This window comes from Meriones unguiculatus, chromosome 7 (assembly GCF_030254825.1).
Source record: "Meriones unguiculatus strain TT.TT164.6M chromosome 7, Bangor_MerUng_6.1, whole genome shotgun sequence".
NCBI classification, from domain to species: domain Eukaryota; kingdom Metazoa; phylum Chordata; class Mammalia; order Rodentia; family Muridae; genus Meriones; species Meriones unguiculatus.
Window position 1 is genome coordinate 118,515,582 of NC_083355.1, and position 24,328 is coordinate 118,539,909.

Consider the following 24,328-nt stretch of genomic DNA (forward strand, 5'->3'; position numbering starts at 1 on the left):
TTTTTGCATCAATGTTCATAGGAGATATAGGTCTGAAGTTCTATTTTTTTGTTGGGTCTTTGTGTGGTTTAGATATCAAGGTGGCTGTGGATCATAGAATGAGTTTGCTAATGTTCTTTCTGTTTCTATGTTATGGAATACTTTGGAGTGAATTGGTATTAGCACTTCTTTGAAGGTCTGGTAAAATTCTGCACTGAATCCATCTGGCCCAGGGCTTTTGTTTGGAAGGGAGACTGTTGATGGTTGCTTCTATTTCCTTGGGGGATATAGGACTATTCAATCTTTCTACCTGATCTTGACTTAATTTTGGTAGATGGACTCTATCTAGAAAGTTGTCCATTTCTTTTCGGTTTTCGAATTTTGTGGCTTTTGTAGTACTATCTAATGATTGTTTGGATTTGTTTACTGTCTGTAGTTATGTCCCCCATTTCATTTCTGATTTTCCTAATTTGGAAAGTTTCTCTCTGTCTTTTAGTTAGTTTCGCTAAGGTTTTGTCTATCTTGTTGATTTTTTCAAAGACCCAGCTTTTGGTTTCATTGATTCTTTGAATAGTTTTATTTGTTTCTAATTGATTAATTTCAGCCCTGAGTTTGATTATTTCCAGCAGTCTGCTCCTCTTGGGTGTATTTGCTTCATTTTTATCTAGGGCTTTCAGTTAGGCCATTAATTTGCTTGTATGAGATGTCACAAATTTCTTCTTGAAGGCAATTGGTGCTATGAATTTTCCTCTGAGCAGTGCTTTAAATGTGTCCCATAAATCAGGGTATGTTGTACCTTCATTTTCATTGAATTCTAGAAAGTCTTTAATTTCTTTCTTTATTTCATCCTTAACCCACCTGTCATTGAGCAACAAGTTGTTCAGTTTCCATGTGCTTGGAGGCTTTTTTCTAATCCCATTGTTGTTGAGGTGCAGCTATAGACCATGGTGGTCTGATAGAATACATGGGATTATTTCAATCCTCTTGTATCTGTTGAGGCTTGCTTTGTGACCAACTATATGGTCTATTTTGGAGATAGTTCCATGATGTGCTGAAAAGAAGGTATATTCTTTTGTGTTTGGTTGGAATTTTCTGTAGACATCTATTAGGTCTATTTGATTTAGGACCCATATAATTGCCTTTTTTTTTCTTTATTAGGCTTCTATCTAGATGATTTGTCCCTTGGTGAAAGTGGGGTTTTGAAATCTCCCTCTATTAATTTTTTGGGATTGATGTGTGATTTGAGTTTGAATAATGTTTCATTTACAAATGTAGGTACTCTTTTATTTGGAGAAAAGATGTTCAGAATTGTGATATCCTCTTGGTGGATTTTCCCTTTGATGAGAATGTAATGCCCCTCTGCATCTTTTTTGATTAATTTTGGTTGAAAGTCCATTTTACTTGATATTAGGCTAGATACCACAGGTTGTTTTCTGGGTCCGTTTGCTTGAAAGACATTTTTCTAGCTGTTTACTCTGAGGTAGTGTTTGTCTTTGTTGCAGAGGTACGTTTCTTGGATGCAGCAGAATGTTGGATCCTGTTTTCTACCCATTCTGTTAGTCTGTGTCTTTTTATTGGAGAGTTGAGTCCATTGACATTGATAGATAATAGTGACCAATGACTGTTAGTTCCTTTTATATTGGAGTCAGTGATCTTACTGTGTTCCATTGCTTGTTTTCTTTTAAATTTTGTCGGGATTTTATCTGTATGCTATGTTTTCTTAGGTGAAGTTGTTTTCAATGGATTGGAGTTTTCCTTCTAGTATCTTCTGTAGGGCTGGTTTGCTGTGTAGATATTGCATAAATTTAGTTTTGTCATCGAATGTTTTGTTTTCTCCATCTACGTTGATTGAAAACCTTGCAGGGTAAAGTAGTCTGGGTTGGCATCTGTGCTCTCTTAGAATCTGCATGACACCTGCCCAGGACCTTCTGTCTTTCATTGTTTCTGATGAGAAGTCCATTGTGATTCTGATAGGTATACCTTCATATGTTACTTGGCCTTTTTCCCTTGCTGCTTTTAATATCATTTCTTTGTTCTGTAGATTTAGTGCTTTGACTATGATCTGGTCTAGTCTATGTGGTGTTCTGTAGGCCACTTGTATATTTATTGACATCTCTTTCTTTAAGTTGGGAAATTTTTGTTCTATGATTTTCTTGAAAATATTTTCTGGACCTTGGAGCCTGGATTCTTCTTTTTCATCAATTCCTATTATTCTTACATTTCATCTTTTCATGGTATCCTTGATTTCTTGGATATTTTGCATTTGGGACTTCTCTGATTTTACTTTACTTTGAGAGAAGTATGAATTTCTGCGAGGGTATCTTCAGCTCCAGAGATTCTCTCATCCATCTCTTGTATTCTGTTGGTGATGATTACCTTTGTGATTCCTGATCTTTTCTCAAAGTTCTCCAGCTCCAGGGTTTTCTCGATTTGTGTTTTCTTTATTGATTTTAATTCTGTTTTCATGCCTTACGCCATTTCCTTTATTTGTTTAAATGTGGATTCCTGTCTCTCTACAATGGTCTCTATTTTTTTTTCAGTTCATTTTTTTTCTCTATATGTCACTAATTGTATCTCTACTTGTGCCTCTATTTCTTTGGCCAAATTTGCCTGTGTTTCTTTAAGAATTTTGTCCATTTCCTCTTTCTTTACCTCTAATTGACTGGCCAAATCTTTGATAGATTTGTTCATTTCATCTTTAACTATCTGAATTTGCATGGCTATTGCTCTGAGAGAATTGTTTGTTTCCTTTTTATGAGCCTCAAATAATTGGGTAAGCATATCTTTAAAGTCATTTTCCTGTCCTGATGAATTGGAGTATCTATCAATTTTGAAGGTTGCTGGTGAAGTCATGATGTCCTGATTTATGTTGGATGTGTTCTTTTCCCTACCCCTGGCCATTGGCTTATCTGAAACCTTCCCTGTTTGTTTCTGGATTCTACAGTTCAGACTGGTACTATCTCTTTCTGGCTTCTGGAGAGTTCTTCAGGAAGCTGAGAGAGGTCCCGTGGCCTCAGCATGTGAGTTGGTGCACTATCTGTATCTGTGGGAGGAAAGTATGTGGGCGCAGAAGGGAAAATGCAGACGTGTGTGTGCATGTGCAGGTGTGTGTGTGTGTGTGTGTGTGTGTGTGTGTGTGTAAGTGTGCGTGAAAGTGTGTCTTGAAGGACTGAGTGATAGAGAATGTTGAACCCTTGAGTGTGTGGGAGGAGCTCTGTCTTGCAAGCTTCTAGGTGGTTATTTGTGCATGCACTGTATATTTAGCAGGCACTAGTGATGGTCGCTGCACAATTTTCAGCATTAACTGCCTTAACTCATCAGTTGGATCTGCAGAGCAGGGGCTTCAATGTCCCAAGTGATCCTCTGTTTCCCACAATGGGTTATGTGGGTGAGAGGGGTCCGATGCCTGGCTTTTATTTTAGAAGGACCCAGGATCTGGGGTTCTGCAGACACTCAAGGGCGCACTCACTCTCAAGCAGGTCACTTTGGCAGGGATCAGGGTATCCGGACTCTCTGCTCTCTGGTTTGGTCCTGCTTGTTCTCATGCAGGACAACTGATGTGAAGTCCAGCATTGGGATGCCGGTCCAGATGCCTTCTGGGAAGTCCTGGGGACCCTCCACTGTGCTCTCCAAGCCTGGGAGGCCCATCGCTTGGTATGCCTAGCTTGTATTTCGGGTCTGCTTGGCTTTGGTGGGTATATAGCATATTATCTGTCTGAGGGTTTGGGCAGGTTATTCAGTTAGTGGCTGAGAGACCCTGTGGAACCAGTATGGCAGCTAGCAGACCTGGGACCCTGGGAGGATGGTGCCGCGGGTCTGGGACTCCAAGACCAGTACCGCTGAAGTTGCCACTGAGGGGCGCCTTCTTAGTTGCTACAGACCCCAGGCAGTGAGCTCTGAGCTCAGAATCTCCACATCAGCTGTGCTGTGGAGGAGGGAGGTCCGAGAAAGTGGAGTGCCAGGAAATCAAAGGACCATTTCTCTCTTTCCCCAAACAAGTCCACGGGTGACCCAAGACCAAAGTTCTCACCTCGTCCGATATTCCCTGTCATTTAGAAAGCCTCTCCATCATTTCCCTGGCTTCAAAAGTCCTTCCACTCACCCACTCAGGAGTTCAGCTCTTCCACAGCTCAGAAACTGTGCATGATAGTTGCCATCTTGGCTCTGCCCTCTTGACTCCCAAACAGCTCTTAACATGAATGGATAACACCTGTGAAAGACTCCGGGTGAGATGGGAAATAAACTGGGTTTTCTAGTCACTGGGTCCACAACTTTCTGACTCTGTGCTCAGTCAAAAGCACTGTTTAAACCAGGGAATCCCAATATGAGTTCTTCTTTCTTTCCTTCCTTCGTTCCTTCCTTTACTTCCCTTCTTCTTTGTCTTTCTCCTCTTCTTTTTCTTCTTATCTCTTTCCTTCTTTCTCCCTCTCTTCCTTCCTTTCTTTTTTCCTATTTTCTTTTTTAAAAATTAAAATTATCAGAATGTGACCACGATATGAATGTCTAAATCATGTTTGATCCTGAATGTGGCATTCTGCCTTTTGAGAGCCTGAGTAGATATTCTCCTAATTAAAAATTAAAACAAAAGTAAAATTGAAAGACATGAAAAGGCTTACATAGATGGAAATTAGTTTATTCAGACATTTCAAAGTTTCAAAATAGCTAAATGGTATGAGGTTCTAATTGGCTGTTGCTGCCTCTAAGAATAAAGAAATTGTGTGTGTTTGTCCTCTGCCATACACTGATGCCTCCTTACTGCCTCTATCATTGTAACATTAAACTGTCACCTGTGTCATAGAATATATAAATCTCCAAGAGAACTTGATCTTAGCTGTGCTTCTGAAGGCTGAGATGACGCCAAGTGAGGACAGGTTTTGTTTTATGACTCCACAATAACTTCACTTCCCAACAGTGTATCCATTTTGTTTTCCTGATACTTTGAAAATCCAATGCCAAAGAGGTATCAGCTGGTGATAAAATAACAGAGATAGCGAAGGTGAGAACAAACTCTATGAGAGTCGGGTCCAGTGCCTGTTGCCCCTAACATTTACCAGACTGAAACTTATCAGGAACCCATGGGTGACAGACAGGAACAGTATCCTCTGCTACCCTGAGTGCTGGGATTACAGGCATGTAAACCTGCACCCAGCTTAACAACATTTTCAACCTATTTACAATAATTATACTTACATGGTACACATTAGGGTAAAAATAACTCTTACATTTTAAGAGACTGAAACATTTGTGGGACTTAGCAGAAAGAGTAAATATCACACTTTAAGGTCACTGAAGACTTAAGGCTATCATTGTGTTGTGTACTCAGCCTGTTTCTTAGCTGGTCTTTAAGAGAAGAATGTAACACTCAAATTACTTGTCTTGGATCCCAATATAACCAACTTTTATACCTGAAGAAAATGTGCAGCTTGTTGAGAATCTATGTGCTCCTTCATTATCCTGACTCAAAAATAATGCACCTATTTTTGCATGTGTGTTATGATAATGATTTGATGAAAATACAAAATATAGTTTTGAATAAGTCTTGTAAAATGAACATCAAGTATTGTTGATATAAATCATACAGATATTAGTTGATAAATAATGGTCTTTTAGGTGCACTTTATTATTTGGTCAAGTAGCATCAGGAGCAAGTGATCACCCTTGTAAAAATGTCCCAAAAATATGTATAAAGTATCCCATATTCATTTCCCAAAGGATGAATTTATGCTGTTCAATGAACACAGAATTAAGTTTTATATTAAGAACTTCTTTATATATTAAGAAGTTTTATATTAAGAATACCGCAACACACACACATGACAGAGACAAAGACAGACAGACAGACAGAGGGAGACAGAGACAGAGATCAAGAACAGAAAAAGACTCAGGAAGTATAAAATAGAGGACAGAGAATTCAAATATGATCTTACTGTTTGTTAAATGACAACAAAGAGACACTTTGATTTCTTTCATTGATGTCATGTGGAAGCATTAAAAATTGTTTGTTTATAGTTAAGGTGCTCAAACCAACACATTTTGTTGTTTTGTGTGAAGAATTTCTAATACATCATATCGACCCGTCTCGGTGCCCTGAGCTGAAAATATTCAATGTGTCAGTGAAGCATTGTGAAGCACTTAGTGTGAGGATAGCCTTAACGCATGATAGTAAAATACATTGTTGAAGAGGTGAATTTTGGACTCTTTATCATCAAAAGCAAGAGTATTCTGGGCATTTACCAAAAGCTCCTTCCTTGAGTGCTTGGATAGTGGGTAGTTCTTAAAGTGAAGGAAAAGTTGGACTTTTCAAGCCAATGAAATCAGGAGGTGCTCTACTAGTAGGTTGGTCTATGTCCTGATAGTGCCCATATTTTTCTTTTCTATTTTTCTTCTTATGTGTCTAGTCCAGTTTGATTTTTTGATTATTTTTTAATATCAGTTACAGTTTATTAACTTTGTATTCCAGCTGTATCCCACTCCCTCATTCCCTTTCAAACCCTCCCTCACTACCTCATCTTGTCCCTGACCTTTTCCAATTTCACTGATGGAGGAGGACCACCTCCCCTTTCATCTGACCCTGTTTTATCAGGTATCTTCAGGACTGGTTGCAAAGTCCTCCTCTGTGGCCTAGCAGGGCTGCTCCTCCCTCGGGTGGGGGAGTGTCAAAGAGCCAGCCATTGAGTTCATGTCAGAAATAGTCCCCTCTTCACCTTACTAGGTTACCCACTTGGATACTGAGCTACCATGGGCTACATCCAAGCAGAGGTTCTAGGTTATATCCATACATGGTCCTTCGTTGGAGATACAGTCTAACAAAAGAACCCTGTTCCCAGATATATTTGGTCCTTGTTGAGCTCCTGTCCTCTCCATGTCATACTAACTCCCCCTTCTTTCATACCCAGTACTTCTTTCCCTCTGTACTCTGCCAAAGATTTGGTTATGAATCTCAGTATCTGCTTTGATACACTGCTAGGTAGAGTCTTTCAGAGGCCCTCAGTGGTAGGCTCCTGTTCTTTTACTTGTTTTCTCCTACAACCAATGTCCATCCCATTTGTCTTTCTAAGTGAGGGTTTATCATCTTACCCAGGGACCTCTTTCTTGTTTATCATCTTTAGGTGTACAGATTTCATTGTGTTTATCCTATCTTATAGCTCTAGTACCCACTTATAAGTGAGCATATACCATGTGTGTCATTCTCCTTCTGGGATACCTCACTGAGAATGATCTTTTCTAGATCTGACAATTTCTCTGCAAATTTCATGATTTCCTAGTTTTCAATTGCTGAGTAGTATTCCATTGTGTAAAAGTACCTCAATTTCTGTATCCATTCCTCTATTGATGGACATCTGGGCTGTTACCAGGTTCTGATTATTATAAATAAAGCTGCTACAAACATGGTTGAACAAATGTCCTTGTTGCGTACTTGAGCATCTTTTGGATATATGCCTAGGAGTGGTAAAGCTGGATCTTGAGGAAGTGCTATTCACCGATCAATGTCAATGTCAATCTAGTAGTGGTCACAAAAACAAATCAATTTCAGGAAACAGGGGAATGAGCTGATGAAAGGATTAGGCCTCTTACATTTTCAGCTTGGAATTCTGCTCTACTAGGTCCTATGCTCTCTGAGCAGGAGCACAGCATGTTGGAAAAGCAGTAGACTAAACACCCTGGAGACTCCATTTCTAACCATAAAGCCATGAGGAATTTGATTTATACTACCAAATGCAATTTATGTTCAGATGTATTTATACCTTTAGATAAAGGATAAAATAAAATTAAAAAAACATGGTTGAAATAAATAACCTAGAAACAAAGAAACAATAGAGAGAGAATCAACCAAACCAAGTGTTAGCTTTTAAAGAAAATCTGCAAGATAGACAAACTGAAAGGATCAGACTAACTTTGTAACCTATATGTATTCTAAAGCCTATAGTTTTGAGTTTTAGGATCAGGTTAAGCTAAAACCTCATAGCACCTTTCCAGAGAATGGAGGAATGTGATCCTGGCCATCTGTGAGGACAGATATAAAATAGCGAGCAAGTAATGACCTTCACTCAGCAAAAAGAATGACCAGACCCTTGTCTTCAAGATTGTGTTTCTTAGCAACCAACCCTGAAGGCCTCAGTCCTTCCTCTGAGTAGCCCCTGATCTCTGGCCAAAAGCCCACAGTCCCAATCTTCAGAGATGAGCTAATCATCCCCACCCCCACCTTTAATTGCAGCTGCAACCACACTTGGCAGGAATGGCCAAGCTTGAGCACCTAAGACTAACCAATTATCTTACTTTATAGCTTCCTCATCCAATCCTAAATTGCCAATACTGCAATCCCTAACAATTCCCACAACTTATACTTTAAAAACCCAAGGCCTTTGTCTCCCAGTGCCACACTTTGCTTACCAGCAGGGGTGACCCCATTGTGCAATGGTTTAAATAAACCTCTTGCAATTGATTTTGCATCTATTAGACCTGGTCTCCTGAGTTCTCTTCATCCCTTCTGGAAATTAGGCTCATTCTGGGCCAAACAAAACCCTTAGCCAAAATAACTAAGAGACAGAAGGAGTCTATCCAAATTAATAAAATCAGAAAGGAAGGGGGGTGTATAACAACAGACACTGAGGAAATCCAAAGAATCATTGGGTTATACTTAAAAAACCTGTACTCCACAATATTGGAAAACTATATGAAATGGATGATTTTCTTGATAGAGACCACTTACCAAAGTTAAAGCAAGATCAGGTTAACAATTTAAATGATCCTGTAAACCCCCAATGAAACAGAAGCAGTCATCAAAAGCCTCCCAAACAAAAAGAGCAATGGGCCAGATAGTTTTAGCACAGAATTCTATCAGACTTTTAAAGCAGAGCTAATACCAATATTCCTCAAACTTTTCCAAAAAAATAGAAACAGAAGGAACAATGCCAAAATCATTCTATAAGGCCACAGTCACCCTGATACCTAAACCAGAAAAAGACCCAACAAAGAAAGGGAATTTCAGACCAATCTCCCTTATGAACATTATTGTAAAAATGCTCAATAAATTCCTTGCAAAGCCAAATCAAGGAACATTTTAAAAACATCCACCATGATCAAGTCTTAGACAAATCATCTTGGGCTTTAAAAAGGGGCTTTTGTTTGCTCACATGCTGTTGATTTGGCTTTTATTGTGACATTTATATTATAGTTTATTCACAGCTAGTCCAGCAACAGTTAATAGTCTCTTATATTTAAAAGATATTTATATCAAGCGTATTACCACAGTATGTCCTTTCTGTTTTATTAAGAAATAAGCATGCCAATGGAGGTGTCCACTGGTAAAGAGCTAGTCAAGATATGGTGTGCTCTAGGGGTTCAGTATCACTTTATTCCCAGTGTTCCTTCAGAAAACCTAACAATGACCCAACAAGACTATGAATTGAAACACATGGGTACACAGAATGATTATTTCTAAGAAAACATTCAGGCATATCTTCTCTGTCCCTCAGTTCCAGGGCAGCTTCCTGCTCCTTCATGGTTTCTGAGACACTAAGGATGTGCTTACAACACTGTGTTTAGCTCTTACAGAGTAATAGACCACAGAGTCCTCAGGTATCAGGCTGCGGAGCTCCATGTAGGCTGTGCTGGAGGATGTGTCTGCAGTCAGTGTGGCCTTGCCCTGGAACTTCTGGACATAGCTAGGGCTGCCACTTCCACGACCAATCCACCCAATCCACTCCAGCCCCTGTCCAGGCCTCTGCTTCATCCAGTTCATATAGTAGCCGGTAAAGGTGCATCCAGAAGCCTTGCAGGACAGCTTCACTGAGACCCCGGATCTCCCCACCTCAGACCCAGACTGCTGCAGCTGGACCTGGGAGTGGACACCTGTGGAGAGAAAGGCAGAGTGTGTGTCCCACTCCCCTTCAGTCCTGTAATTTGGGACCCCTTTACCTGTAGCTGCTGCAACAAGGAAGAGGATGACCCAGCTCCATTTCAGGTTGATGACCTAGTGGGCTCAGTGACTGTGGAAAAGACAGTGATGATATGTTGCTCTTTGCTATGGCCATCCCTGTATTTACTACTCTGGACTTCCGTGATTTGCATATTCATGAGGCAGGCCTTTCTTAGTTAAGGACCTTGTACATCAGAAGAGGTGAAGATACTTAGGTCAGCCTGCAGGATACTGAGGCCCATGTCCTAAATCTGTCTGAGGAAATAACCTTCCTGTGACCTGTGTAGACCCCGTGGATTTAAGATTCAGCCTTAATCTCTCAATTTAAAACAAAATCCCAACCTGAAACTAAGGATCATCTAAGTTAATGCATTCCAAAAGGAATATTACCTGTTAGTCACAGAAGTTTAGATTAGACACAGAGCTTGGCAAGGAATGTCTATGAATGGGGAAAAGATGATCTAAGATAAATTGTTAAATAGGCTCTGGACCTGAAGTATTCGAATGTGTCCATGATCACTGAAGTTCTCACCAGTGAGCCAGTTCTGCAGGATGCAGTGGACTGTGAAGTTTCTTCAAGGGAACTTTACTCACCCTTTACACCCTCTTCCATGGCCATTGCAGAGACCACAGATGCAGCCATCCCTGGGTTCTACACAGTGTTTGAACCCTGGAATTAGAATTTGAGGTTTAAAAAGTACATATTCTCTTTGATGATGAAGACAGTAGAGTGAAAAAATGAATTAGATAAATATAACACTGAGTCAGATCTGAGACTCATGTGCACAGTCCTTTGGAGAAGTGGAGATTTCAGAACTCATAGTGGATGCAGGCAACTGAGCCTGCTGGCCTCAGCTCCATCAAGGTTCCATTGAGCCTAAAACCCTGTCCTAATCAGGGAGTCAAGGCAAGTCTTTGTCCTGAGTCTAAGGGGATCAGGATCACCAGTTTCTATGAACTTCATTACCTTGAGAATCTGTGACCAAGGCAGGGATGTTTGCCCCCACAGATGAAATCACTTAGTTTGTTTATGTGAGACCTTGTCTCAAATATTTAAAAGGAAATTACCTGAACCCAAAACTCTTCAGAGACATCACACATTACTAGATATAGTAAATGTAAAAAAAAAGGATCTCTGAGAATCCAAGAAAAGGAGAAGTGCAGAGACCACATAATGGCTGGTCCTAAATATGTCTGCATCTGCTCCTGTGATCTGTGCACTGACAGTCTCTGTTGTTTGTACTCTGGGTTTCTGAGTGGATTTTAACTGTCCTCCCTGTGGAGGTCACATGTACTTCAGTCATGTCTTTGTTGTATAAGCCCCACAGGAACTTCCATTCTGTAGCTGTTTGTAACATACAACCACAAATAGCAGAAATCCCTGAAGGAGCAGGGGACCTTCCTGCTATGTAGTTATCCTTCCTGTTCCCAAACGTCAGTGAGAACAACCCACAATCATGTGGCTCTGAAACAAAGCTCTGAGAGAATTCAAAGAATGGGGTAGAGCCCTACACATGGCTGACATTAGTGCTCTAAATGCAGACACTATTGTGTGACCATATCAATCAGGCAGGCACCGAAGAAGGAATGTATGCGGAGCAAATGGGTAGTTTACCTCCTCAAGAATAACCATGAAGAAACACACAGCTGTGTATGAATTTTGAGTAGGAATGTGGTTCTAACATTAGTCATTATTTAACAAAAATAAGTGAGGAAAAAAGAATATAGTTTTTACTTTACAGGAAGTGGAGGGATCTTTATGAAAAGAGCTTCCTCAATGCAGCAGTATTCAGGTCCATGTTGACCACAGTCATGAATAGTCACACAGACATGAATAGTGGGAGAGAAGGCATTGTCCACCAGAGCTAACAGACAACAGAATGCACCATGTGTAGTTCTCTGCAACATTGCACATCATCAAGGTGACTGTAGTCCTCACGTGACAGAGCAGACGCTGTTCCACATCCACGGGACAACATGGAATTCTTTTCTCTAGATTAATCGTTTCCACTTCATTTCTCTAGGAAATCCATGTATAAAGAACAACAGAAGAATCCTAGGTAGTGCACCTGTATAGATACCTTGAGAATTTGCCAAGCCCATGCCAGAGAGACAGCTGAGCAATAAGTGAGCAACATGTGAATGTCTGAGCACAAGGTCAGAGGTTGCATTTCCTCTTTGAGGAAAGACAAACCGAAGAATGGATGATCAAATTCTCTGAATAATATATATATATACATATATATTTCATATATAATACATATATATATGAACAGAATTGTCTGCATTCACTAGAAACATTATTCTTTTTGTTCTTATTATTCGCATCATATTACAAACAAAATTACATCCCAGAGTATTCACGTTCATGATTACACATATTCTTACAACCTTAAATGTAGAAATGATCCCAAAGAAACCTTCAGAGGGAGGGGCAACCCAGAGAAGCAAGAAACATGTTGATTTCCTTATAAGTATTTTGGGTTTACCAAGAACTCCGTGTGTACTGAGAGACTAGGTAAAGTTTCTGAGGATTTTTCCAGGAAATTTGCATTCAGACTTAGAATCATGCCCTGTCACTCATTGTACAGAAAAAGGACAGTGTGTGTTAACATCACAGGCAGTTCATTTGCAGGTATACATTTTTTGTGGATTATCTCTCTTTTTTTTCAGAACAAAATAATTTTCTATTTCTACATTGTAAATTCATATAATCATGAAATATAAGTTAATTAGAAAATCACCTCAAAAGTATAACCATGAAGCAGTAAAAGTTAATGTATTATGCTGTTTAAAGTACAGCAATCAATAAACACAAGAAACTCCAGGAAGGGCTGAGGAACTGTGGATAACTCTGGATAGTGTGCTTACAACATGAGCAGGAGGACCAGGGTTAAGAGCCTCACAATACACATCAGTGCTAGTCAGGCTACCACCAGCAATCTAAACACTATAGTAAACACGAGATCACTGGAGGGAGCCAGCATGCTAGACTAGGTGAAACTGAGCTCTGGGTTCACCTGCAAAGCCTTGCTTAAGAAAGACAGCTTTCTGATGGGTGTAAGGTGAAATCTCAGGGTCCTTTTGATTTGCATTTCCTTGATGGCTAATGAGGTTGAGCACTTCTTTAAGTGTTTCTCTGCCATTTGATATTCCTCTATCTAGAATTCTCTGTTTAGCTCTGTTCCCCATTTCTTAATTGGATTTGGCCAAGAGCAAAAACTCAAGAGACAACACATGCTGGAGAGATTGTGGAGAAAGTGCAATGCTCCTCCACTGCTGGTGGAAATGTAAACTTGTACAACCACTCTGGAAATCAATAGGGCACTTTCTCAGACAAATAGGGATAGCGCTTCCTCAATATCCAGCCATACCACTCCAAGGCATATACCCAAAAGAGGCTCAAGTACACAATAAGTATATTTGCACAACCGTGTTTGTAGCAGCTTTATTTGTAATAACCAGAAGCTGGAAACAATCCAGATGTCCCTCAACTGAAGAATGAATACAAAAATTGTGGTACATCTACACAATGGAATATTACTTAGCAATGAAAAATAAGGAAATCATGAAATTTGCAGGTAGATGGTGGGAACTAGAAAGCATCATCCTGAGTGAGCTGTCCCACAAGCAGAAAGACACACACAGTATGGACTTGGGAAGAAGGAGAAAAGAGGAAACAGGACAGGAGCCTACCACAGAGGGCCTCTGAAAGACTACCCAGAAGTATATCAAAGGAGATGTTGTGACTCCTAATGAAACTTCCGGCAGATTGCAGGGAATCTTATGAAAGAAGGGGGAAATAGTAAGACCTGGAGAGGACAGGAGCTCCACAAGGAGAGCATAAGAACCAAAATATCTGGGCACAGGGGTGTTTTCTGAGACTGATACTCCAAACAAGTGCCACTCATGAATATAACCTGGAACCCTTTTTCAGATGTAGCCCATGGCAGCTCAGTATCCAAGTGGGTTGTCTAGTAAGGGGAACAGGGACTGTCTCTGACATGAACTCAGTGGCTGGCTCTTTGCCACCTTCACCCCCCCAAAAAAAAAAAAGGGGGAAGCAGCCTTGCAGGACACAGAGGAGGACAATCCAGCCAGTCCTGATGAGACCTGATGGGCTAGGTTCAGATGGACGGGGAGGAGGAACTCTTCTATCAGTGGACTTGTAAAGGGACATGAGAAAAGATAAGGGAAGGAGGGTGGGATTGGGAGGAACGACAGAGAGGGCTACTGATGAGATACAAACTGAATAAACATTAATTAATCTGAAAATTAATTTTAAAAGCCATGTATTTATATAAAAATGTCATTAAAATGAAAGTTGAACTCTAATGATCCATGGCAAACAAGTTATACATTTACTGTGTTGTAACAGCACTGATATTACTTTTTCTTTTTTAATTTATATTTTTATTAATTACAGTTTATTCACTTTGTATCCACCCTGTAGCTCTTTCCATTCCTCCCCTCCCAATCCTTGCTGCCCTCACCTTTCTCCACCCAGTCCTCTCACCCAGTCCACTGATAGAGGAGGTCTTCCTCTCCTTCCTACTGGTCCTAGTCTATCAGTTCTCATCAGGAGTGGCTGAATTGTCTTCCTCTGTGACCTGGTAAGGTTGCTCCCCCTACAGCGGGAGGTGATCAAAGAGCAGGCCAATCAGTTCATGTCAGAGACAGACCCTGTTCCCATTTCTCTGGAACCCACATGGACACTGAACTGCCATGGGCTATATCTGAGCAGGGGTTCTAGGTTACCTCCATAAATAGTCCTTGCTTGCAGTATCAATCACAGAAAAGATCCCCATGCCCAGAAAGACCTGGAGAGTCGTTTTGATTTGCATTTTCCTGATGGCTAATGAGGTTGAGCATTTCTTTAAGTGTTTTTTCTGCCATTTGATATTCCTCTGTCGAGAATTCTCTGTTTAGCTCTGTTTCCCATTTTTTAAGTGGATTACTTGGTTTGCTGCTTTTCAGCTTCTTTAGTTCTTTGTATATACTGGATATGAGTCCTCTGTCAGATAAAGGGTTAGTGAAGATTCTTTCCCAATCTGTAGGCAGTCGTTTTGTTTTGATGACGGTATCCTTTGCTTTAAAGAAGCTTTTCAGTTTCATGAGGTCCCATTTATTGATTGTCGCTCTTAGAGCCTGTGCTGTTGGTGTTCTGTTCAGGAAGTTGTCTCCTGTGCCAATGAGTTCTAGGCTGTTCCCCACTTTTTTTCCAATTGATTTAGGGTATCTGGTTTTATGTTGAGGTCCTTGATCCACTTTGACTTTAGTTTTGTGCAGGGTGATAAATATGGATCTATTTTCATTTTTCTGCATGTAGACATCCAGTTGGTCCAGCACCATTTGTTGAAGATGCTATCTTTTTTTCCATTGAATGGATTTGGCTTCTTTGTCAAATATCGAGTATTCATAGGTGTGTGGGTTTATTTCTGGGTCTTCTATGCAGTTCCATTGATCCTCCTTTCTGTTTCTATGCCAATACCATGCAGTTTTTATTACTGTTGCCCTGTAATACAGCTTGAGATTAGGGATGGAGATACCTCCAGATGATCTGTTGTTGTACAGGAGTCCTGAAGATACCTGATAAAACAGGATCAGATGAATGGGGATGAGGTCCCCCCATCAGTGGACTTGGAAAGGGGCACGGTGGAGATGAAGGAGGGAGGGAGGGACAGGGAGGGAATGAGGGATCGGGACATGGCTGGGATACAGAGTTAATAAAATGTAACTGATAAAATAATAATAATAATAAAATAAAAAAAAAGACCTGGAGAGGACAGGAGCTCCACAAGGAGAGCAACAGAACAAAAAAGTCAGACATTACTTTTAGCACAATTTTTGCTTTGGAAAAGTGATCTCCCTCTAATAACTGTCCAGCTATCTCACATGTTCAGGAAGAGTTATCAGTCACAACATTTCCACAAATCACAATGTAATTTATGGGGTATTTGAAACTGGAATGCTATGTTTCTGTATCAATATCCCAAATCTTTCCTATTAGAAAATAAGACAATATAGAGAATATTTAAATAAATTAAAATAGACAAAGAATTTATGAGTGTGGAATTTGTGAATTTTCACAGCAGGATCAGGCTTCGTTGGAGGCAAATACTAAACTTGTAACTTAAACATACGAACCTAAAAGAAAATCACAATTGAAAATATATCAAGTTGGATTTTTCAAATTTCCTAAACTCACCTGGACATAAAAGCTAGAAAGGTTTAATAACCATTGAGATTGCAACCTAAAATCTACCATGAATATATAGGAAACCCTGGCTTGAGGCAGGAGAGCTTGGATCATGATAATCTGCATCACCTGCAAGATCTGAAAATTCAGATTCAAGACTCAAATTTAGCCTTTGCCACTACAAGATTTTCTTTTAGGTTTTATTCTTTTTCTTGAAAATTTCTTGCATTTTCCATGATGATTTCTGCAAATATTCATTTTTTCCATGAATTAATTTATTCAGTCACTACACAGTCTGATGGAATGCCCCCATTCCTCTCCCAGTCCCAAGCTCACACCCTCCCACACTATTCCCTCTTCCCCTTTTCCTCAGAGAAAGGGAAGGCCCCAGTGGGAAACAACTCACCCTGGCACATCCAGTCACAGCAGGACTTGTACATCCTCTGCCCCTGAGGCCAGGCAAGGCAGTCTAGCTAGGGGAACAAGATAAAAAGGCAGGCAACAAAGTCAGAGGCAATCCCACTCCAATTGCTAGGGTTCCCACATGAAGAACAAGCTGCACATCTCTGCATAAGTGTAGGGGTCTAGGTTGAGTCCATGGAAGCTCTTAGATTGTTGGTTCACTCTCTTTAAGCCCCATTAGGCACAGGAGTCTTCTAAAGTCTCCCTGAGCTCTGCCTATCCTTTGGCTGTGGGTCTCTGCATTTCTTTCCATAAACTGCTGGATGAAATATAAAAGAAAACAATCATGCTAGATTTCTGTCTGCAACCAGAGCAGAGTATCATTAATAGAGTCAAGGTTTGGCTCTCCCCCATGGGGTGGGTCTCAAGTTGGGCCATTTACACAATGGAATAGTCCTCAGCTTTTAATAAAAAACGATATTGTGAAATTTTCAGGCAAGTGGACGGAACTAAAAAAGATTATCCTGAGTGAGGTAACCCAGACGCAAAACATGAGCATTTTATGTACTCACTTATATGTGGATATTAACCATAAAGTTCAGGTAAGCATTCTCCAATCCACAGAGCCAAATGAGCCAGGTAAGGCCAAGGGAGGATGCTTGAATCTCACTCAGAAAGGGTATAAAATAGACATCTGAAGTAGATGAAGGAGGAAGTTGGTAGGAGAAGGGTGTGGAGGGTAACAAGGATGGGGATAAGGTAAGGAGAGAGTAGGGTTAGGGCCTGTGGAGGAGGGCTTGAGAGTGAACAGAAATTGGTGCTGAAGTGTCGCACAGTGTAGGGGAGGCTCCCAGGACTCTAGAGGGGTGACCCTAACAGAGACTTCTAAGAGTAGAGGGTATGGAGGCTGAAGTTGTCATCTCCGTTAGTCAGGTGGGATCTTCAGGGGTTGGAGGAAGACCCATGAAACAAACCAAACCACCTATGAAACCGTCAACCCAAAATTTGTCTGTCTACAAGAATGAGAATGAGAGAAGAGATTGAGGGAATGTTAAACCAATGACTGGATTAAACTGAGACCCATTTGTTAGTTGGTTTGTTTTACATTTAACTGTAACATACCAGTGAGAATCTTCAATTACTCACTTCTTGAAATATGTATGGTATTTATATGCAATTGCATTTTTGTGAGTCATGTAAAGAAACCTACTGCAGGAGTGGGTGTCTATGATCATCTGTTGTCTACCCTGGCTCCTTGAAGGCTAACTTTTCCCATTACAGTTGTGTTCTTTCTCCTCTCCCCACCTCTCTTGTAAGACTGTAGATATCTGGATTTTTCATTTTCTCTGAGAGCATGGTAGAGTCTTACATTGCTCTTTCTTTCTTTTTTTTTCAATGCAGTTTATTCAGGAACCTTGAACAATCATCTGACCCTGGGGAAAGCCAGCCCACAGCTTAAATAGCCTCTGGGTAGCCAACCCAGGCGTGCCACGTGGGCAATGCAGATACGCTTCCTCAAGATCCAGCCATACCACTAATGGGCATATATCCAAAAGAGGCTCAAGTACACAAAAAGGACATTTGCTCAACCATGTTTTTAGCAGCTTTATTTGTAATAGCCAGAAGCTGGAAACAACCCAGATGCCCCTCAACTGAAGAATGGATGCAGAAATTGTGGTACATCTACACAATGGAATATTACTCAGCAATGAAAAATAAGGAAATCATGAAATTTGCAGGTAAATGGTGGGATCTGGAAAGGATCATCCTGAGTGAGTTGTCCCAGAAGCAAAAAGACACACATGGTATATACTCACTCATATAGACATACAACATAGGACAAACCCACTAAAACCTGTGCATCTAAAGAAACTAACAAGAGAGAGGACCCTAACTAAAATGTCCAATCCCCATCCGGAAAGGCAAAGAGGATGGACATCAGAAGAAGAAGAAAACAGGAAACAACCTAGGAACCTACCACAGAGGGCCTCTGAAAGCCTCTGCCCTTCAGACTATCAAAGCAGATGCTGAGCCTGATGGGCAACTGTTGGGCAAGTGAACGGGATTTTAGGTAAGAACTGGGAAATAGTAAGAGCTGGAGAGGACAGGGTCTCCACAAGGAGAGCAACAGAACAAGAAAATTTGAACACAGGAAACTTCCCAGAGACTCATACTCCAACCAAGGACTATTCATGGAGATAACCCAGAACCCCTGCACAGATGTAGCCCAGGGCAGTTCAGAGTCCAATTGGGTTACATAGTAATGTGAAGAGGGACTGCCTCTGACATAATCTGATGGGCCTGCTCTTTGAGCACCTCCCTCTGGGGGGGAGCAGCCTTACCAGGCCATAGTAGAGGACAATGCAGCCACTTTTGATGTGAACTGACAGACTAAGATCAGAAGGAGTGGAGAACCTCCCCTATTAGTGGACTTGGGGAATGGCATGCAAGCAGAGGGAGGAGGGAGGGTGAGACTGGGAGGGGAGGAGGGAGGGGCTTATGGGGGGATGCAGAATGAATAAAGTGTAATTGATGAAAAATTTAAAAAAAAAAGGGAAAAATAATTTACATTGCTCTTTCTAAACACTGTTTTCAGAATTGTTTGTAGTCAGTTGTGACTGTATGTTGATATCTCTTAAAATAACACTGTTTTATACAATGCAAAACTTTCCACACATTGGTCAGTTACCCTTTTTTTTTTTTTTTTGGAGGTGGTCTCTGAAGACACCAGTTAGAATATTCTGTGGGTGAGTAGAGGCCAGTTTTCTCTCTGTTACGCTACCTCAAAATCCTAATCAAAGATCAAGAGAATAGTATTTGCCCTGTTGCTGTCTGCCACAGTAGAACCACCTTCCTCTCAGGGTTTCTGACACACTCAGGATGTGGTTTTCACACTGTGTCTTGCACAGTAATACATAGCCGTGTCCTCATTCTTGAGGCTGTTGATCTGCAGAAATGCAGTGCTGACAGAGGTGTCCAAAGAGAAGACAAACCGTCCTTTGAAGTCTTCAGCATATGTTGGGTTTCCAGTATTAGTGTTGATCCAACCCATCCACTGCAGGCCCTTTCCTGGTGCCTGCTTCACCCAGTTCATGGCATAGTCTGTGAAAGTGTAGCCAGAAGCCTTGCAGGAGATCTTCACTGACTCTCCAGGCTTCTTCAGCTCAGACCCAGTCTGCACCAACTGGACCTGTGCTTGGACACCTGGGGAGAGAACAAAGGAAGGTGAGATTTCTTGGAATTACCTCAGTTTCTTTTGAAGCTCGTGGCTCTGGTGTCTTACTTTGGACAGCTGCCATCAAGAAGAGGGATTTCCACACCCAATACATGATGGATGATGTGTGGAGTCTGTGATCCTTGACACTGACCAGGCCCTCCTTGCTGGTATATGAGCAGACCCTCACTTTTCTACTCCAAATCTTCTACAGATTTGCATAAGGCTGTGCTCACTAACTCGTAGTGAGCTAAACCGCATATACAAATTGACATATGAGGATTTCTGACCATAGAGGGCTGAGCCTATGCCTTCTAGTATCTGGTATTCATGTCTTCTTGCTGGTTGTTATTTCCCAATGTCTATGCTTGAGCTTGGTCTGCAGAGTGATTTTCTCAACCATGCACCTCACAGTTTCAGTGATCTACCTTGAACTTTATATGTGTAACAGGGCAACAGTGGCCTATGCTGACCACTCATAAGGTGGCTGTCCTGCTCCGTGCTCAGAATCAATGACTCCATCTTTATAGTGGAGACTGCTCATAAGCATTTGTCTCCCTGAGGAGTTGGAGTTATAGGTACAGTTAATTCTCTTTGTATCCCACTCATAAGGTGGCTGTCCTGCTCTGAGCTCAGAATCAATGACTCCATCTTTATAGTGGAGACTTCCCTCTGTACCAGTACTTCCTGGCCTATTGCCTCTAAATTGGAGCTGGTCCTCAACTCTTAGGGTCCTCTGCACTTCCATATCAGTGTCTGAACTTTCTTGGTGAAATTTGTAAAATTAAAATACATTTCTATTTAAAATCTGTGTTCCCCATTTCTATAAGTCAAGTATTAAATGTTGTAACTATGAAATAGTGCAAGGGGGTATGGTAGGTAAATGAGGAGGCTTACAGGGAATAAAGTACTTATATTAAAATGAAATTAAAATATCAGTAAAAATGGTGAAGCAAATGTTATAACAAGAATAGTTTAGAGAGCTGGTGAAATAGATCAGTGGTTAAAGCATGCACTGCTTTCCAAAGGACCTCAGTGTGATTCCTAGCAACCAAATCAGGTAGCTCAAAACTACCTATAACTCCAACTCCTCAGGGAGACAAATGCTTCAGCTTCTTTGAACATCTACACCAATGTGCACATGCTTACACAAAGACTCAGACAGGTAATTAAAATAGTACAAATTTGAAAAGAAAGAATAGTTTGATAGTAAGTCAACATATGTGAAAAATAGAACACTATGATATAAAATGTAGATTTCTTAGAGTACTGTAACTGACAATCTCCATGCTCAAAGATGAAAAAATTTCAGCACAGTTCATCCATTCTTTTATTTTTTATTTTTATTTTTTTTATTAGTTACACATTATTCACTTTGTATCCCCCTGATAGAGGAAGTCTACTTTTACTTCCTTCTGATCCTAATCTATTAGGTCTCATCAGGAGTGGCTGCATTGTCTTCCTCTGTGGCCTGGTAAGGCTGCTCTTCTCTCAGGGGGAGGTGATCAAAGAGCAGGGCAATCAGTTCATGTCAGAGACAGTCCCTGTTCCCATTACTGTGGAACCCACTTGGAGACTGAACTGCCATGGGCTACATCTGTACATGATGTTCTAAGTTATCTCCATGCATGCTTCTTGGTTGGAGTGTCAGTCTCAGGGAAGCCCTCTGTGCTCAGATTCTTGATAATCTGAAATCCCATGAAAAGCCTTTCTCATTTTAATCTTATTTCTGATCTTTTATACTCCAAACTTTATGAGACTGGGCTCATCATTAGAGAAATGTGATTCTACTTATTTCCATATTTGACACTTTTCCATCAGTGCACATGATGAGCCACAAAGAGCAACAGAACGCTACAGTTCAAGGAGAAAGCAGAACCTTCCTTATGAACAGGGGGTGAAAGTAGGGATGTCTTACATTTGGCTCAGGGTTAAACAGTGTTATTTGAATGTGTACTGTGTTTTGTACTGATACTGTGAACTAAGGAAAGCTATTTACAATAGGGTGCAAAACATAAACATTAGAAGTGAGGCAGGAAATACAAGAAATGAGCACAAGAGTGCTGTGCATGCAGACAAGGCTTTTGTGCTGCACCATTCATGTTCTGCTAGCACAGGTGTTATTTGTCAGAAATTGCCACTTTCATTGTCCTGCAGTTTCTTCTGCACACTGGGCAGAGAGAGGAAGGAAGCTCAGGACTGACAGGAAATGTGTTCTGGCCTTCTGTGTGCCTGCCTCAGAGATACAAGTGAAACCATGGAGATTTGGCGCCCCCTGATGTGTCCCTGACTCCCTGCAGTATGACAATATTCCACCCCGATTGTATGAGTGTCATGATGGCTTCCTGTGCATGCTTTGTCAGTTATAAAGTCCCCATCTCAAAGCCACTCCTGATATGGACTTGGGAAAGTTGTGATTGTAGAATTTACAATTTTCTGATGATTTCAGAGTATGCCTGAAAATCACGTCATCTTGATTTCCTCTTCTACTGGCCTGCGGATCCCACAAGTTAAATGACTTTCTGTGGCAAGTGAAGCAGCTGATCTACCAGGAGCATTTAGATGTCCTCGTCAGCTATTGCTGCAATGGGGCAGGCATGGTTGTGGGTGAGCAGAACCCTCTCCTGTGGCAGATGCTACAATTTCCCTGTGATTGAACATTTCCTGAGTGGGCACAGATGTGTCACATGCAGTGACATAGTTTAGGGTGATGGCCTTAGGTTCGTCTCCCCATGCCTCACACAGGACATGAGATGGTTTTTGTGTCTCTGTTGTCCTCTGTGAATTCTACCTGTTTCACTGGGCAGCATCCCAGAGCCTCACTTAGAATTACATGTATGTTTTCTTCATGGGAGTGTGCGGATATATTCACTGTACCATCCTTAGGTTCATTTGTCTCCACTGAAGGCATTATTTGTCATTTAATTCTATCTGTTCTTCATGCTCAATTTTTGTGTGAAATCCATATGAGTAACAATTTAGTTAGACAGTACCCTGAAATTTACAGCATTCACAATGTTGGAAATGTATAGCTCAGCTCTTTCTGTGTTCTATCATTGTCTCAAACTAATAGAATATAACACATCCCATATTCACATTCCATGTTCCCAAGTCCTCCTTTTCTGGCCATTTCCATAGACTTATCTTGCCTTAAATTTTATGGGGATGAAACATGACATATGAAGTAACATTCTATCCTTTTTTTTCCCCACTGTTTTAAAACCCTTATTTTTTTATATCAATTACAGTTAATTCTCTTTGTATCCCAGCTGTAGCCACCTCCCTAGTTCCCTCCCAATCCCAACCTCCCCTCCTCATCTCCTCCCATGCCCCACTCCAAGTCCACTGATAGGGGAGGTCCTCTTCCCCTTTCATCTGACCATAGCTTATCAGGTCTCACCAGGACTGGCTGCATTGTCCTCCTCTGTGGCCTGGCAAGGTTGCTTGCCCTTAATGGGTGGTCAAAGAGCCAGCCAATGAGCTTATGTCAGAGACAGTTCCTGTTCCCCTTACTAGGGAATTACACTTGGATATGTAGCTGCCATGGGCTACATCTGTGCGGGGATTCTAGGTTTTCTCCATGATTGGACCTGGGTAGGGGTATCAGACTCAGAAAAGACCCCTGGCTGAGATTTTTTTTTCACTTTTAATCTCCAGATTAATCCACATTGTTGCATAGAAGGCATTGCATGAATGACAAATACTGCGATCACAACATGGCACTTTTTGGAAATAGTTGGCATGTTCAGTCATTCAACATTGAATGATTTCTGTGTTAGAGTATCATAGATTATCAGGCACTGACTGTCTGTCTGAAAATTCTTGTAAGAGTTTGAACTTTCATATTTATGGTACATGACAATAAGCCTAACTTATGGATCACACACTAACTCTGCATTGAGTATTGACAACATTTCTGCAAGCACGTTCTGTGTGTGTGTGTGTGTGTGTTGTTTTAGTATTGTGGCTGTGTGCACGTGTGCACACAAGTGAGTATGCTTGTGTGTATAGTCACATATAGGAACTAGCGGTAGACCTTGCCTGTTGTTCACCCACCACCTGATAACATGTCTTTGATACAGGGTTTCTAACTGAACAAGAAGTTCTTCCATGAGGCCTAACCATCATGCCAAAAAGCTTCAATGATCCATATGTATGTCAACTGGTGCAGGAATTATGTATATCCACAGCCATTCCAAGCTTGCTCCATGAAATCTAGGCTCCAAAATCAGTGTCTCTTGCTTGTGTAATAAACATTTTACCTATTGAGTTGTCTTCAATAATTTTCTTTTCTTTTCTTCCTTCCTTTCTCTCTTTCTTTCTCTTTCTTTCTTTTCTTTCATTCTTACTTTCTTTTTCTTTCTTTCTTTTCTTTCTTTCTCTTTCATTCTTTCTTTTCTTTCCTTTTTTCTTTTTTCTTTCCTTTTTTCTTTTTCTTTCTTTCCCTTTTTTCCTTCCTTCCTTCCTTCTATCTTTCTTTCTTTCTTTCTTTCTTTCTTTCTTTCTTTCTCTCTCACTTTCTTTCTTTCTTTCTCTCTCTCTCTCTCTCTCTCTCTCTCTCCCTTCCTTCCTTCCTTCCTTCCTTCCTTCCTTCCTTCCTTCCTTCCTTCCTTCC

General features: G+C 40.8%; 2 gene segments (V, D, J or C); both read right to left on the reverse strand.

Annotated features, from left to right (window-relative positions):
* Positions 1-1,155: 1,155 nt before the first annotated feature.
* Positions 1,156-10,999, reverse strand: LOC110539433 (immunoglobulin heavy variable 1-3-like; the record flags this gene model as incomplete). The annotated part of the segment is given in 4 exon segments: positions 1,156-1,191; positions 9,533-9,831; positions 9,898-9,952; positions 10,967-10,999. Coding segments are annotated over 4 exon segments (423 nt in total), but the record flags the coding sequence as incomplete, so codon positions are not given.
* Positions 11,000-19,374: 8,375 nt separating this feature from the next.
* Positions 19,375-19,872, reverse strand: LOC110539431 (immunoglobulin heavy variable 7-4-1-like). The segment is given in 2 exon segments: positions 19,375-19,703; positions 19,783-19,872. Coding segments are annotated over 2 exon segments (375 nt in total).
* Between the last annotated feature and the right edge of the window lie 4,456 nt (positions 19,873-24,328).